Consider the following 15443-nt stretch of genomic DNA (forward strand, 5'->3'; position numbering starts at 1 on the left):
AAGACAAAAAATATTAAGATTTAATTCTTAAAGTGATATTTATTGGAAATGATATTACACAAATAAAAAATTATTAGCATTTTACTCATTATGAGTAAGGTAGTATAAAAAATATACATAATACAAGTAGGTCAAGAGATTGAGGACAAAAAAAACAATTAGAGATGGGAAGAAATCAGAGATGGTCCCTAATTTGATCAGGTTGGATGCTTGAGGGAGGGAATTTACGGAGATGTTTTCAAATGATTATTTTTTCTTTTATACTAATATGAATTTTTTATCTTCATATCAAGTTTTCTGCCGCAAACAACGAATGTTGGTTCAAGTGGTATATGTTTGATTCTCCTTAAACAAAGTCTCGGGTTCAAGTCTTATGGATAAAAAAAATGTTTGCTAGAAGAGTTAGTCTCACATATCTGTGAATGTTCCTGGCTCGGACATGATTGCCTCAAGTACGAAAATACACGTGGGAAACCAAAATAATTTCTCTTCAACAGATGGCTGACTAGGATTCCTAAAACGCGAGCAGAAAAACTATTTTCAACTTGTTTGGAATTGGTAAAAGTAAAATGACACTTACCCTCACTTAGTCACTTGTTCATTTATATCTTCAAACCTCATTAGTTATTCAAACACGAAACCTAGCTCAACATAGTGACCTCTTCGTCACTCTACACAGTGACCCTCATGAATGCTACCTTCATTTTTCTAGCAATAGCGCCACATAACAAATCATATTGCTCTGCACCACTCTGCACATAAGGTTAAAAGTTGACCCATTACGTAAAGCAAACTCTTTCTGTGTCTCTGCCTCTTGGCTTCAGCATTGCCTTACCACTAATTCACTATCTATCACATCAAACCCCAAAGATGGCTACAGAACAGAGAGAACACTGACGCAGTAATGCATCTGTATATGTGCCTCCTCACATCCATGCACCGTACATTTTGTTCTTTCCTACACTAATATCAAACATTTTTATTATATATCAGCTAGACATTGGTTTAGTAGTATAAATACACACTAAATTTTAATGATATTTATTGGGTGAGACAATCACGAACTCAAAAAACAGTAATTTTTTAAACAAAAAAGCTGAGAAAATACTAATGATAATACCAAAAAATCAATTTTAGAATGATACTAACTTTCTCCACAAACAAGATATCTATTTTAGTAATTATTTGAAAGTACAAAAATATTTATTTATTTATAACGATTAACATAAGTTAATTTAAAAAATAATAGCACATCCTTTCCTCTTATATTATTATTATTTTAATAATGTTATTCCTCTCTCCTTTTTATTTTTCTTTTCTCACCTCCTTGAGGATAAGATTCATGATTTATTTGAAAGAAATGTTATTTAGGATTTACTTGAAAATAACTTATGGGACTTATCCAGTACTTTTACCATATTTATTTTACTTTACACATTAGTACATTATTTTTTAATGGTAAAAATTATATCTTTTTATTGGACCTTACATTCCTAAAACTTTTAAAGCATAGTGTAAATGGTGTAGGTATTCAATTTGTGATATTTTCATGGCGCTCAAGATATTTTGGACATAATTGGTGATTAAAATTGTTATCGCTATTTTATATATTACATATTTCAGATTAATAATTTAAATAATATTTATATCTTTAATTTAAAATCAACATTTAATTTTCAAACATTAATATGATGCACTAACAATCAAATTTTATTCTAGATGACTTGAACTTATAATTTATTAACATTTGCAAATATATACAAGAGAATATTACCATATGTGTTTAGAAATAGAATAAAGAAAGGAGATGATAAATAAATAGAAGTGACTCATCACTTAATAAACTCGTCCAATTATGTCTCAATATTAGGTAGCCTATGCATCTGATAATTTGATTAATTTGTTGAGTGTGGAGTCTATCTTTTGCAATATTTTTTTTTTGAGAAAACTATGAGGAGAAGCAAAGAGCTAAATGTTTACACAATGACAGAAAAGTGAGGAATATGAAGGAACTTTTTTCTACAAAACCGAGAAATTTTCAGCCCGTTCTTTTTCTTTGCTATATTCTATTATCTTATTTTAGAGATGCTCTACTCCTTTATTCAGCATTCTTTCTAAGAGTAACCTTATCCTAAAGGACAATGAATCACTTGGTTATGTTGGCAATAAAATTAATTTAGAAAAGAACAGAATTCGATTTCGTGCAAAGTAGACCTCAAAAATCATTTTCACTCATGGAAAATTGACCCAAGATTTTCAAAGGTATCATATCCAAGTCTTGGATATAAAAAATGAGCATTATTATATCTCTTACTAAATCATCTTATTAATCTTTCTACCCACAAAAAAGTGACACATGTTACTTGTAATCTAATAATTAATAATTAAAGTATTTTATTGTGACATATGTTATCTTCTTGTGGGTAGGAGAATTAGTATGAGAATATATCATTTTCCATAAAAAAAAAATTGTGAAAAGAATTAGCTCCATCATATTATGATGATTGTGGTAGATGATACTTGTTCTTGACTTGGCTGAGAAGAATCAAGCAAACTCACCAAACCAACATCTAGATGAAACCAGCCAAATCATTGTCTTGCGTTCAACCCTAGTAACAGCGGGATTTATAATTCTTGATTAGAACAATACTTGGTGATTTAGAAGAAAACTCTACATTTAATTTTTTTTGTTTGTCGAAGTCAAAATATATAACTTGAAATCAAATAATGTTTAATTAATCTATAAGGAATTACATGCAACCTTTTGATAAATATACTTCTCCTTGGGTCTATCTATCCATTTTAATAGTAATTCAAGTCTACCTCATTAGACCAGTAACAATGATGAACATGCGTTGAAATTTGGTCTTATCAAATTTTGTATTGCTAGGTTACAAACAAATGTAATGATTATACCGCAAGAACAACAACGATATCTCTTCTACATTCACTATTTGACCCTACATACCAGCTAGTATGGATGATCATTATTACCTATAGCACAAAATGGGAATAATAGCATTTTTGTCGAGTTCAATTTCTGTCCATGAATTAGGTCGCCGTTATCAATCTATATATAAGGAGACAACGAATGCCCTAATTTAACTATCTTAACCAACCAATCCTAATTATTGAAGCATTTCTGAGTTTTTCGGTTGCAGAGATTCCAACATGTATATGATTGTCTGATTGAATATGACTAACAAACTGCATTACAGCCATTACAAGGTCAAGAAAGAAACTATGTAACAAATCGATGACTAATGACGCAAGTGGCCTAACCAACTAGTTCATCTATTTACTTTGGACATGAAATGGGAGTTGCCAAGTCATTGTTACAATTCTCAACCACAGGTAATTATAGTATTTAAAAAACTACAATTCCCACTAAGAGTTTTAAAAAACTGTAACTATAGTATTTCTATTGCTGAACCAGGACGGACCCCATTTTAAGATAAACAAACTTTGCACAATCACTTATATGGTATATCAGGGTATATCTGAGTAATACTATATGCCCGAGTATCTAACAGATTATTTTTCGTTAATAATTGAAACCTTCAGTTTTATATAAAAAACGAGGGGCCCAAGGAAGCAGTGTAGATAATATAAACGTTGCCAAAATGCAGTAATGGATGGAGGACGCACGAATCATATAGAAACAAATAAAAAAGAGCATCACAATTCACAACCCCTTTTAGAAAGAAAGAAAGAATAAAAAATACACAACTGGCTCGACACGTGTTTAGCACTTTTCACCAATTCACCAAATAAACCAATGCTTGCTTTCATGAATTAGGTCCAAGTACTTCATTAAGTGATCAAAAAGGTTCTGTTAGGCAAATTTTGAATAGAGTATGCACTTTATTCCAGCTCAGACATTGGCCATTTGCTGAGTTAGGAAAGGTTAATATAGAATTTGGACCAAGCGGCCAATTCTAGATATATATTTCGTTGGCACGATAGAATTATTAAATTGAAAGCCAACTAAGTAATCAATATCCACAAAGTTGAGAGCATGTAGCCAAAATATAACACACTATAATTTTCTAACTTCCTCTTTCTGTCTTTCTCTGGGTCCATCAAAATTATCAGTATTCACATTCACATATTAAATAACAGAATGGGTAAACATAACTTTAACGAGATGGTTGCTGCAGGTTTGATCCCATTATATAACTTCCACGTAGTATTATACAACTGTCTGTGTCGAAATATACCTAACCAAAATATCAAACATACAAAAGACAGGGCAGGGGCACAAAATAAGGGCAAAAAGAATTTAAAAAGGTTGATCAATAAACAAAAATTCCTATTAGAATTGTATTCCAAGCAGTTATGGGAATATAGTAATTAGAAGCATTGATGAATTTAGTCAATGGCAATGATGAGAAAACCAACAGATACATACACGAGAAAAACTGGGTAGAGTGCAAGAGCTTTTCTCCTAGGGTTGACAGCAGAACTCATGAAAGGATATGCAGCCCAAGAGCTCCAAGCCAATGTCACACACACCACAACAATTTTCAGTATGACATTGTTCTTTAACATACAAATTAATGCACCAACGTCCAGAGGGAACAAGCAATAACCCAGCAGACTCAGACTCTGGAAGAAAATAATGTGTCCACCCTGAAATTTTGAAGAGTGAGAGTCAAATGTTTGCTTGCCATCACTCGAAGTAAACTTTCAAGAATGGTTAGGTTCCCCCCACTCTTTTTCCTCTCAATTAGGCATCCTCTATATACAATTAAATCTTCCTTTTTTGCACATGAAAATAGATATTTTACTAAACTTCGACATTACACAAAAACAAGATACTGAAAAAATTAAAGCTGACACTAAAAAATGACTAGATCGGAAGAGAGAAAGAGGCTATTACCAGAAGCAGTACATTCAATGTCAAAATTACAGCGCCAGCAGCAAGTAAAGCAAATGCAACAGCAAAAACTTCAGACTGCGAAACAACCAGAGAAAATATTAGGAGGGACATGACTGAAACCAACCATATTCACTTTGTAACCATCCAAAGCATCATGCAGATTATAACACCAAAAAGGCAGGGAAAATAGCATGGAGCTACCAAAATGATAATAGCAGTACAATGATTAATGCCACATATGCAATTGAATAATGCCATGGCATATATGAGAAAAACTTAGTAAAATTAATTACAACTATCGGCTCCACACTATCCTATCATGCCTCATTAAACTTATATAGGTTCCCAATTGAAAGTAGACTAAACAACCCCGGAAAGGATAAAAGGAAAAGAAATCTATATTCAATTTATTTGTATCACAGAAGAAATAGATTATGTTGATAAACGCAACTGAGTAATTCAAACAATCAGCATCTTGCAGTGATCCTTCAGACTGAAAACACAGACTACCCGAACACTTGTCTTCTGGTCTGTCCTATGGCAGTCTATATATATTTCAGAGTATTATAGCCAACAAAAACTCTTAATTTCATCCATCGTGCCCACTGTTTTATAGAGTTTAAAGAACTGAAGGTTAAGCTGAAAAAAACCTAGCAGCACCAAATCATTATAACGGGTATCTATCAGGCTAATTGCTCACTGGATGACCCATCAACCCGAAGCTTCAAAGTATGAGAACTTCAGCTCTTCAGGTATAATCAGAAAAAGGAAGGTATTCACTTCAGTACTATGGCAGTGTTTGGTAGCCCCATCGAAACAGGACGGAACAAGACAGATGGGTTCTATCCCATGTTTGGGTGTATGTTATAAGAGGAACAGAACAGGACAAAGGAGTGAAGCAATGGGACATTTTGGTTCCACCACTGAAACGGAGCAGAAAGCTTTTATGATGTAAATATTATTGACCAAGATACCCTCTATTATGTGTAATTCTCTTCCCCTACCCAATTCTTGATTACTTGTTCTTCAGGTCTCTGTCTCCAACTCTCCATCCCCTTTCTCTTGCTCTATGACCTTTTCCACAGAAATCTCATTGAGTCTCCTCTATCAGAATATTTAAAAGAGAAATGGTGACCTTACCATGTCCAGACTAAAGAACTTCGCACATGAAATTGTAAAGGAATGTGTGTTGGTCGTAAAATGGCTTGTATACACTATACAGCATCACAGTAATGGACATGAAATAAAGACAAACTATACAGCCAAGTTTCCTTTAGGATTCAAACCGAATTTCATGGTTGGAAATCACCTATGGTGTTTGACGCGGTTGGAGAGATGTAGAAAAAACCTATAAATTCAAACAAACAGGAGAGGGACTTAATTGTAATCGATGACAGTGTCCCTTCTATTCAACTAATGCCAAACACAATGCAGAAATCGTATGTCTTTTTTTGTTCTAAGGTCACCAAACATAGTAAAAAGTTTAAATATGTTTTATTCCATTCTGTTCAGTTCTGCTTTGTCGAGTCTATTCACAAACCAAACACTATGTATGTGTACATCCACTGCTCAAAGTTGCAGCTGATTGTTTTTGCCAATGTTGGAAAAATGCAGGAGATGTTAAAATGCACAAATCAAATAGCCTGAAGCAACTTAAAGGGAGACAGCGTTTTACAAATAATAAAATATAGCTTCAACAAAGAGAATATGGCAGGTCTGACAAACTATCTAGATAAGAATTAAAAACTGTATGACAGAATACGGTCAATGCTAACAATTCTGTTAAACAAATGCAATCAAAACAAACACTAAAACAAGGGTATAAAGTTTTTGCTTATTCTATTTTAAAAAACAAAGTGTTCCAATCCCTATAGTATCAACACACATACACAAAAAGAGAGAACCAATATATAATAAGTGTCAACAATATGTAAAGAACGACCAAATGCTAAACCACAAATTGAAGAGAATCCAGCAAAAGAACCAATTCAGTACAAACAAGATAAAAGAGGATAATTAACAATACGATTTCATACAATATAAGGATAATTAGAAGTTTAAGTTTAGGCAGGCTGATGGATCGATTTGTTAACATCGAGGATAAGGAGATAAGATAGGGAAGTGTACATTGAGAAACTAAGTCCACTGTTACTTGTTATATTGAATGCATCATTTCCTAATACAAAATTATCTCTTCTGGTTCCTTATATTTGTCCCTAAGGGCTGATGTTAACAAAATGCTAGAATTAAACAAAGACACGAAAGAGTGATTTAAGGAAAACTCGCTCCAAATCATTTGAGGCTGTAACCGGCCCTGTGATCGAATGCAACATTGAAGTGGTGGACGACGACAACTAAGCAAGAACCTATCGAGATTTATATCTAAGACAAACATGCCAATAAGTGTGTCTCTAACGGAACCCTTACAATCCTGGAAGAAAGACTATACGCAAAATCACTAATTAACTCATACATTGCCCTCAATATAACGCATCATTTTTACTTTCATTCAGCATACAACCATACAATAAACTAAAATAAAAATTCTGAGATGACAAAGACAAGATCCATTGTATAACCAAAGATGAAGCAAAAGAAAAAAAAGCAAGAAATTAGAGAGTACCTTCTTAACAGAAGCAGACCAAGAGAGAACGAGACCAAGAAAAACGATGAAGAAGAATGGACCCCACAGATCCCAATCCCTCAAAGCCTTACCAGGATCCTCACGAAAAGGGTTGGGAAACACCACGAGCTTAAGATTGCTAACAATCCTTGACAGATCCCTCTTCACAGTATCCCAAACGGGTTCGGTGAGAGTATTAGGCGGAGATCCGAACCCGGTTGGAGCCAGATCGGGTCGAGAAGGGACAGGTTGAGAAGGAGGTTTGGGAATGTGATTTTGAGTAGAAGAAGAAGAAGAAGAAGATTTGGAAGGAAGAGGTGGAAGATTTGAAGGAATGAAGGGTGAAGAAGAAACAGGAATAGAAGCGCGTGGAGGACTAGGGGGTCTTGCGGGGAGAACGGTGGCCGGAGAAGCATTCATCAGGTTTTCGATCTCATCAATGTCAGATTGAGAAGATAGATGAGGATGAAGGGGTATTGTATCGCCTTGTGACATTTTCACTCACGCCAAAACACAAATCTCTATTCTTCTTCCTCTTTCTTCTTCCCTGTGCTTATTCCTTATTTAATGTTCCTCATTTTCTGTTTTATAATAAGTCTGCGGAAGTTCTACTATATTACTATGGATATAAAATTTGTAATTTTTTTGATCGAGTTTTTATCCTAATTTGTTAAGAAAATCCTCTTTTTAACGTTCATTTCAGTTTATGGTAAGTATTATATTGAGATTAACTTCATCCTCATATAAAACTTACCCATTAAAAACATCACATCAATTTATTTATTTAATTATAGAAAATAAAAATGAAGTAAATAGTAATTTTGTATTATGTTGCTATAATTAAAAAATTGAAATATTTTATTATTGTGAGCACAGTTGATATCAAGTTAATTTAATGTTCCATAAAAAAGAATCAAATTAGTGTCATGTGTTTTTTTATGATTTAAAAGGATTGTTTTGTTAATATTCCTCTCACATTTAAGAATGCAATTGTCTATTTGGCTATTTGCACATCTAAACATGAAAATAAAAGAATTTTGAACAATTCGTTACATAAAAACAACAATTTGTGACCAGAGCACACGGATATAAATACAAAACAATCCTCACTAACAGATTTAGTGTTGCTACTGTTGCACCTAAAAGATGTAAGAGTACCCATTAAAGATAAAACTAAGCAAAGTTATCTTATAAAAGTATTAGATCAAATGAATGATAGATATATAGCCTTATCCAAGTTATCTTATATGTATATCAAATTTACTTGCTGGACAAGTTTACATTCTTTCTTTTTTGGTACAACAAGTTTTACATTCTATAATGTAAAGTGTGATTATTTCACAATATCTCAATTAACATATTCTCCCAGTTGAAAAAATAGATGTTGTAAAACATTTTCTATTTTGATTTCATATCTGGTTTTGGTGTGAAATTATTGACAATTCAAAATGTTTATTCAGATTTCATACTAACTGAATCATAATATGTATTTTTATGGAGTTTGAGAGTGTTAATCAGCCTAGGCCCAATTTTAAAGATCTGGACAGCTTTTGAGAAATTCTGAAAAAAATGAAGAGAACAAAACCTTAACCAGGAAAGTGTTTTCTCTGCACTTTCCCTGTTTCCCTGTTTTAATTGATTTGCCTTTGATTTCGCAATGTTAGTTAATTCACAGTGAATCTTTTTGTACACAAGAGGCTATAGATCAAGTTGATTTGTATTGCATATAAAAATTACGAATCCAATATTATATATCATAGCATTATTATTGATCATACATGAAAAAAATAAACAAAATGGTCAAGTCAAAAATACAATGACCAAACACTAAGAAATATGATACATCTTTGATGGCTTCAAATCAGTGGTAAAATTGAAGAAATTAAGAGTATGAATCCACTTCTCTTGATTCTTCAACAAATGAACCGCAATAGTGTTAGGCACAAGGTCATGTGCACAAACTGAAGGTGGATCAGGATAATTATACATAGACCACTTAGCATTAAACCTATTCTGGCCACGCCTACCCCATCGCATCCAATCTCCAAACACTTTATCCTCTGGTCCCTCAACATGTTTCTTAGGAATATCAGAACCATGAATCCATTCAACTATGTCCCATGATACCACAAACCCCATTCCAGACATGTAGTGTTTAAAAGGGTCCATGCTCCCACACGGTATAACGAACCCATAGTATAAATCTTCTCTAGGTAACGGTTTTAACGACTCCACCAAACTGTTGAGTCTCACGAACGTGTCATCATCTGCTTTCATTACATAATGGTAAGGAGGGTAAGGTACATTGTTACCATTGGTTTCGTTGAATATCTCTGGCAAGGTGGAGAAGAAAGTTGAGGTTTTTCCTTTGTTCATGTTCTCTGTGCAGTTTAGGATTATGATGTCATCGTAGCGCATGATCTCCAATGCTACTAGAACTTTTTGGTCATCTTTGGTTAAGTTGCAGAACACGAACTTGACGTCCACTTTTGCACCCTCTGGATTTTGCGAGCCATAGATGAGGCGGAGGAAGTGGCGTCGAAGGTATTGGTCTGGGAGCGTAAGAACCGCAATTAAGATTCGTATGTCATCTTTGGAAGAGGAAGAAGTTGTAGTGAGTGTGTTGTTTGAGAGAGCGCATCGACCAAACCTTAGTAGACCATTGAATCGAACTTCGTTTATGGAAGCTAACAAACAGAGAAAAATGAAGAATATGAAACAAGAGAGCATGAAAAAACTTCTTCCTCTTTTTGGCTTTGGAGACTTTACCATCATTGGATTGATTATTGAAGCTTCAGAAGAGACTGTTTATTTTCTGTGAAAAGGAAGGGTTATGGGTGCAAAAACCTTGTGTGAATCTATGTTAAGCTGATAACAAATTTCTGAGTTTCTTACATCTGACGCGTTATGCTCATTTTCGTGTTAGTGGGATTTCCCTTTCCCTTTTGAGTTTTGACTTCTCTTTTAAACAGTGTGATTGGCAATAAGCTATTCCTATTAGTGTAACACCATTTTGTAAAATAATTGATTTCTAAGTTTCACTAATTCGTATGGTTAATTTATTGAACAAAGATTGTAGTATACGCTTGAGAATGAAGCTGGAATTAATTAAATATTGGGTAAATTAATGAGCTCTTCAAGTAACTTAACATGGGCTACTGGAAAAAAAGTTGCATAGGTTGGTTACATATCCCTAATGTGTGCCTAGAATTGAGCAACTTTATAGATTATTAGTTACTAATTATATAACTGGAAGGTGGTGTGAGAAAGGAGCTATTAAGAATTTGAGATGGTGGAGTTGAGCCTAAATGGCGGCTGCATCCGTATGCAAAGTCTCGCTTGATTGAGTTTACTATAAAGTGGGTTGGTCAACTTTTCGTAATTAGGCATATTTGCATGAACAAAGGAGGCTTCATTACCATTAACGCCATACTTGACTGTGAAGCAAGTAACGCCATTGACCCTAAAATAATTCTTTTAAGTTTCTTTTGGTACAAGCAAGTAACACAGTACATTATTGCTATCTCAACAAATGATGCTTACGGAATTCTAAATATTTTGGTTTTTTTGGAGATATATTAGACCTGCTTATACCACTATATGAAATTTCAAGACATTAATAGTTAGTAGTCACTGTTTACACCACCTGGTTTCGGTGCCAACTAACCATGAGATTCATGAAACACTAGATTCTCTGCCTTAATAAAATATGTTATTTTTCATGCATTGGATCCGTTACTTACCAGCTTCATCGATCAAGAGAGGAAAAATCGCGTGACTGATGAGCCACACCCATACGTTATGTAATACTTTTTTGGGGTTAAAAACGCAAAACACGTTTGCTTTGCCACAGTTTATCACAAGAGATATCATAGGATTGTTCTAAAGGTACTTTTTGTTTGTTTGGTGACAATGTAGCTCGTTTAATCTGAGTCTAGAATCTGTTAGATTAATTTAATAATCAATGTGGTTCATGTACATGAAAGTCACTAATCTGAATGAGAGTGTCTAATGTGATAATGGTTGACAATTAAATAATCAGATTAGTGGGGGTTTTGTTAACTCCCTCCCTCTCACTTCATGGGAAGTTTCCTATATGTTAACTTCCCCAACTGATGCATTAAATTGGACAGTGTGTGGCAATTCCATTTAGTACATAATATATACATCTCTGTTCTGAGAGAGAAAACAAAAAGCAAGAATAAGAGAAAGATCTTGGTTTTACATAAAAGAAAATCTAGTGCATTGTTATAGCGAGGAAGGAAGGAAACTGAGTTTCTAATCATCAAGAAACTCATAAAGGGAAGGAGGAGAGGTGAAAACAGAAATGCAATCAGAGAAAGCATCAGGGAAGAACACTAGAAAGAAATAGCAATGAAACCATATATTCTCTAACCTTATTCTATAACATGTAAATGTCATAATGTCAAGATCCTAAATTAAGGGTTCTTATAAACCATTAAAGGCTCAATGTAAAGTTTCTCCAAAAGTTTTTTTTGAAAGCACTAACAACAATCTTCAAAAGCATGAAAAGGCTCCTTCAATTTATCAACCGAGTAATAATCATCTAAAAATAAATTTGATCCATTGATTAATGAAATAGAAGAATTAAATTTTTTTATACTATTTACAAAATGTATATTTTTTAGTGGAGAGAATATATGAATTAGTAGTAATGATATGAAACTCAATGCAATGCTTTTTTGTATTAACGGAATAAATCTTGTATTCACTCCTTTGATATTATTTTATATTATTCCCATTTTTTTATTTTTTTTATAAATTTAACACACACTTATACTTTATTTTCACTAATACAATTATTTATTATTCATCATTTTCACATTTATTTATCTTTGCTTTTTTTTTTTGGTAAAGTTTGAAAAGAAAGACAAAAACTAAGCTTTGCGGTACCATAATCCAATGGCATCAAAATACAACATGTATATGAGATCATTGGATAGTTGGATACTATATTTAATACGTGAAGAGCAGAAGAAATGGCTCTTTTCTTCTCCAAATAGAAACCAGTTTATCAAATCTTGAATGTACTCGACTTTACCCTACTTACTTATTGGGTTTGGAGACCTTGTTATTGTCAAATTTGAATAGGTTGGATTTAATCGAGTCTATGATTAGATTCAAAAATTAAACTCTGTCAATATTTAAGTCGAATATTAAACAAGTATGACTCAACCTAACTCGTCTCATGTTTATACACTCATTATATAATTGTATATATCTATGTTTAATTGTGTAGAAAGTCATCAGATTTTTTTGTCAAAATATTATTGATTATCTAATTTTTTTTATATATATTTATAAAATTTCATATGTCAAATTATATATTCATAATAATAATTAATATGGAAAATATTTTTTGGAAATATATATTTACACAGCAACCACGTGATGTTGCCATTTTTCCACTATTTACTCACTTAACTCTCTGCTTTGCTATCCGGAATTCGAGTTGGGGTGCAATTTTGATCATGCAAATATAAAATATTGATCATTTCTGCACCCTTTGTGCCTCCCATCATTATATACTAGTATATTACATTGTTTTATTTTAGAACCTATATTGGTAGCGTCCAATCAATTTGTATGGAAAAAGCAATAATTCATCTTGATTCATTATCTCTTCTCCTTAAAAAGATAAAACGGTAAGTATAAGTAATTAAGCATAACCCATGTGGTAGAAAGTATTGTCTTAAGTTTATATCAGAAGTGGAAATTAGAGGGTTTTTAAGCCATCTAGTCAATCTTTTTAATTCAAAATTGAACTAATTTCACTACATATCAGGTACACGTTATACATAAAATCTTTCAAGCATTTCCTATTATTGAAGCACAAGTCAGGTATAAGAATCAATTTTTATACATAAAGGTATTCAATTTTGAACCAACTCCATACGAGCAAAACTCACTAGTGTAGAAAAAGACTATATATCGGTTAAAATTGACATTTAACATTGATTTTAGGATCAGTGCTGAAAATGACGGTGTTATAAAGTTGGAAGTTTAAGAATTGGTTATGACCTTATGTTGAATATGGACAAAATATATTATTTCTAAATTCAATATCAACTATATATTTTGAAACATTTTCTGTACGATTTGTACCAAAAGGATCAGGCTTGATGCATCTCGCATTTTTCGTTTTCTATCATTTTCTTCCTAAGTGACTTATATCCCAGGAGACAATGTATGAGGTCGACATTGATATGTGTGAATTTGAAGTATATTTAGCTTCTAGTTTGGATGCATTTCTCACACATTTAGGACTTTTATATTAATTTTTATATTATTTTATTTTTCGGGCCAAGTATGAGTTTTGTGTGTGTTTTGTGTAGGATTTCTCAAAATAAGCCCAAAACAATAGTTCAAAGCCCAAAAATAAAAAGTAAATAAAAAATAGTGGAATTTCAAGCCTAGCAAAAAGTGCCTTAAATCAAGAAATGAAGATGGATAAGCGTGAAATAGTATTATTAAATTTGGACCGTTTATTAATTTGGTTAGGGTACTAGTCAAGGAGTTATTGATTTGACCAATGTGTCACTAGTTGAATCCAATAATGTAAAAGCTGTACCGTACCGGTCGGCTCGACCAGAAAACTGGCGAATCGGACTTCTAACCGGTACAGTACATATGTTGAACCAGCCAAATATCAAAACCGATCAAAACTAGTCAAAAATTGATCAAAACTTGTCAAAACCGGTCAAAATTGTTTAAAACCAGTGAACCGACCGATAGTTGACTAAACCGGCCGGTTTATACACATATTGTTTTTTATAAAAAAAACTTAAAAACTCATTATAAGGTGACCCATCTTTCTAATTATTGTTCAACACTTCAAGACACATGCTTCCAATACATATTTAGATTACACCTTTTGGTTCCTAACATTCGTGTTTAATCTCATTGACATTTGTGTAATCTTGGAGTACTGTCTGAAGATAGGATTTGGTGCAAAAATATAATCTCGATATGAGACAACTTTGACTCATTGATGTTAAATGTTAAAACTCCAAATTTATTTGTTTTGTAGAGTGACTTGTGAACTTCTGTCATTTATTTATGTCTGTCTCTGCCAATTTCAGTTCTCGAAATTCTTACTTTATGACTATCTCTGCCAATTCTAGTGCCAGATAAAGAATGAGAGGGAAGTTTGCCGGAAATGCGTCAACAAAGATCACGAGGGAAAAAGATGTTGAGTAAAGATGTACTCAATTTGGACAAGAAAATATGTAAAGATGATGCTTTTATTTATAACATAATATTTTTTCAAATTCCTTAACCATCCAATACGGGACTTAGAGTATTTTTTTTTTAATATTCTTCATATGTGGAAGTTGTAAGTTTTTTTTTATTTCAGACCAAAAATCCTCACTAATAACCTCCATAAAAATAAATTGCAACAATTTTTATAATAACACAATCATGTTAAGGCGTGTGCAGGAAATGAAGACTATAATCTTCAACCAATTATATAAGATGTTGCTGATAAATATACTTAAATTAAATATATATGGATTGATATGCTAATTAAATGTTGGAAAAGTTTTTAAACATTGAGATCAAGACATCAAAGCTGCCTTGTTTTTTTAATGTATTTGAGTAAGAATTCCTAACCAAAAAGCTCCTCCCATAATCCGGTGTGACACGCGTGCCATTTCTAATAATAGTTTTGATATCATATAAATAATTGCCAACTAAGTTAATCACCTTATTGGTATAATATAAGAAGTAAGTTTAAATTTCACAACTTTTAGATATAATAATTTTTTAAATTAAATACGTAAAAACTAATAATAAACTTACAAATTAAATTTTTTTGTATCAGTAATCTTGCACCACACATGGGATGCGACTAACTAGTAAAGGAGTATCAAATATCAACAATGCTAATCACCAAGGCATAGCTTAATTAAAGTA

The 15443-nt window shown here is 32.6% G+C and overlaps 2 protein-coding genes across 2 annotated transcripts; both read right to left on the reverse strand.

Annotated features, from left to right (window-relative positions):
• Positions 4129-8088, reverse strand: LOC109362436 (protein YIPF6 homolog). The gene is made up of 3 exons (XM_019608232.1): positions 7506-8088; positions 4883-4957; positions 4129-4632 (listed from the first exon to the last, which is right to left on the reverse strand). Exons 1-3 carry the CDS (start codon positions 7998-8000, stop codon positions 4372-4374), a joined length of 831 nt encoding a protein of 276 aa, XP_019463777.1. The 5' UTR covers positions 8001-8088; the 3' UTR covers positions 4129-4371.
• On the reverse strand, positions 9248-10504 carry LOC109361775. The gene has a single exon (XM_019607314.1). The coding sequence runs from the start codon at positions 10278-10280 to the stop codon at positions 9333-9335; it is 948 nt and encodes a 315-aa protein (XP_019462859.1). The 5' UTR covers positions 10281-10504; the 3' UTR covers positions 9248-9332.

This window comes from Lupinus angustifolius, chromosome LG12 (assembly GCF_001865875.1).
Source record: "Lupinus angustifolius cultivar Tanjil chromosome LG12, LupAngTanjil_v1.0, whole genome shotgun sequence".
Lineage (NCBI taxonomy): Eukaryota > Viridiplantae > Streptophyta > Magnoliopsida > Fabales > Fabaceae > Lupinus > Lupinus angustifolius.

Bases quoted from the DNA above. Each gene is read 5' to 3' on its own strand.
- LOC109362436 (XM_019608232.1), bottom strand. From the start codon at position 8,000: ATGTCACAAGGCGATACAATACCCCTTCATCCTCATCTATCTTCTCAA. The intron at 4,958-7,505 runs GTACTCTCTAAT...GTTGTTTCGCAG, and splicing joins GGTCTGCTTCTGTTAAGAAG to TCTGAAGTTTTTGCTGTTGC. The intron at 4,633-4,882 runs GTAATAGCCTCT...TCAAAATTTCAG, and splicing joins CATTGAATGTACTGCTTCTG to GGTGGACACATTATTTTCTT.
- LOC109361775 (XM_019607314.1), bottom strand. From the start codon at position 10,280: ATGATGGTAAAGTCTCCAAAGCCAAAAAGAGGAAGAAGTTTTTTCATG.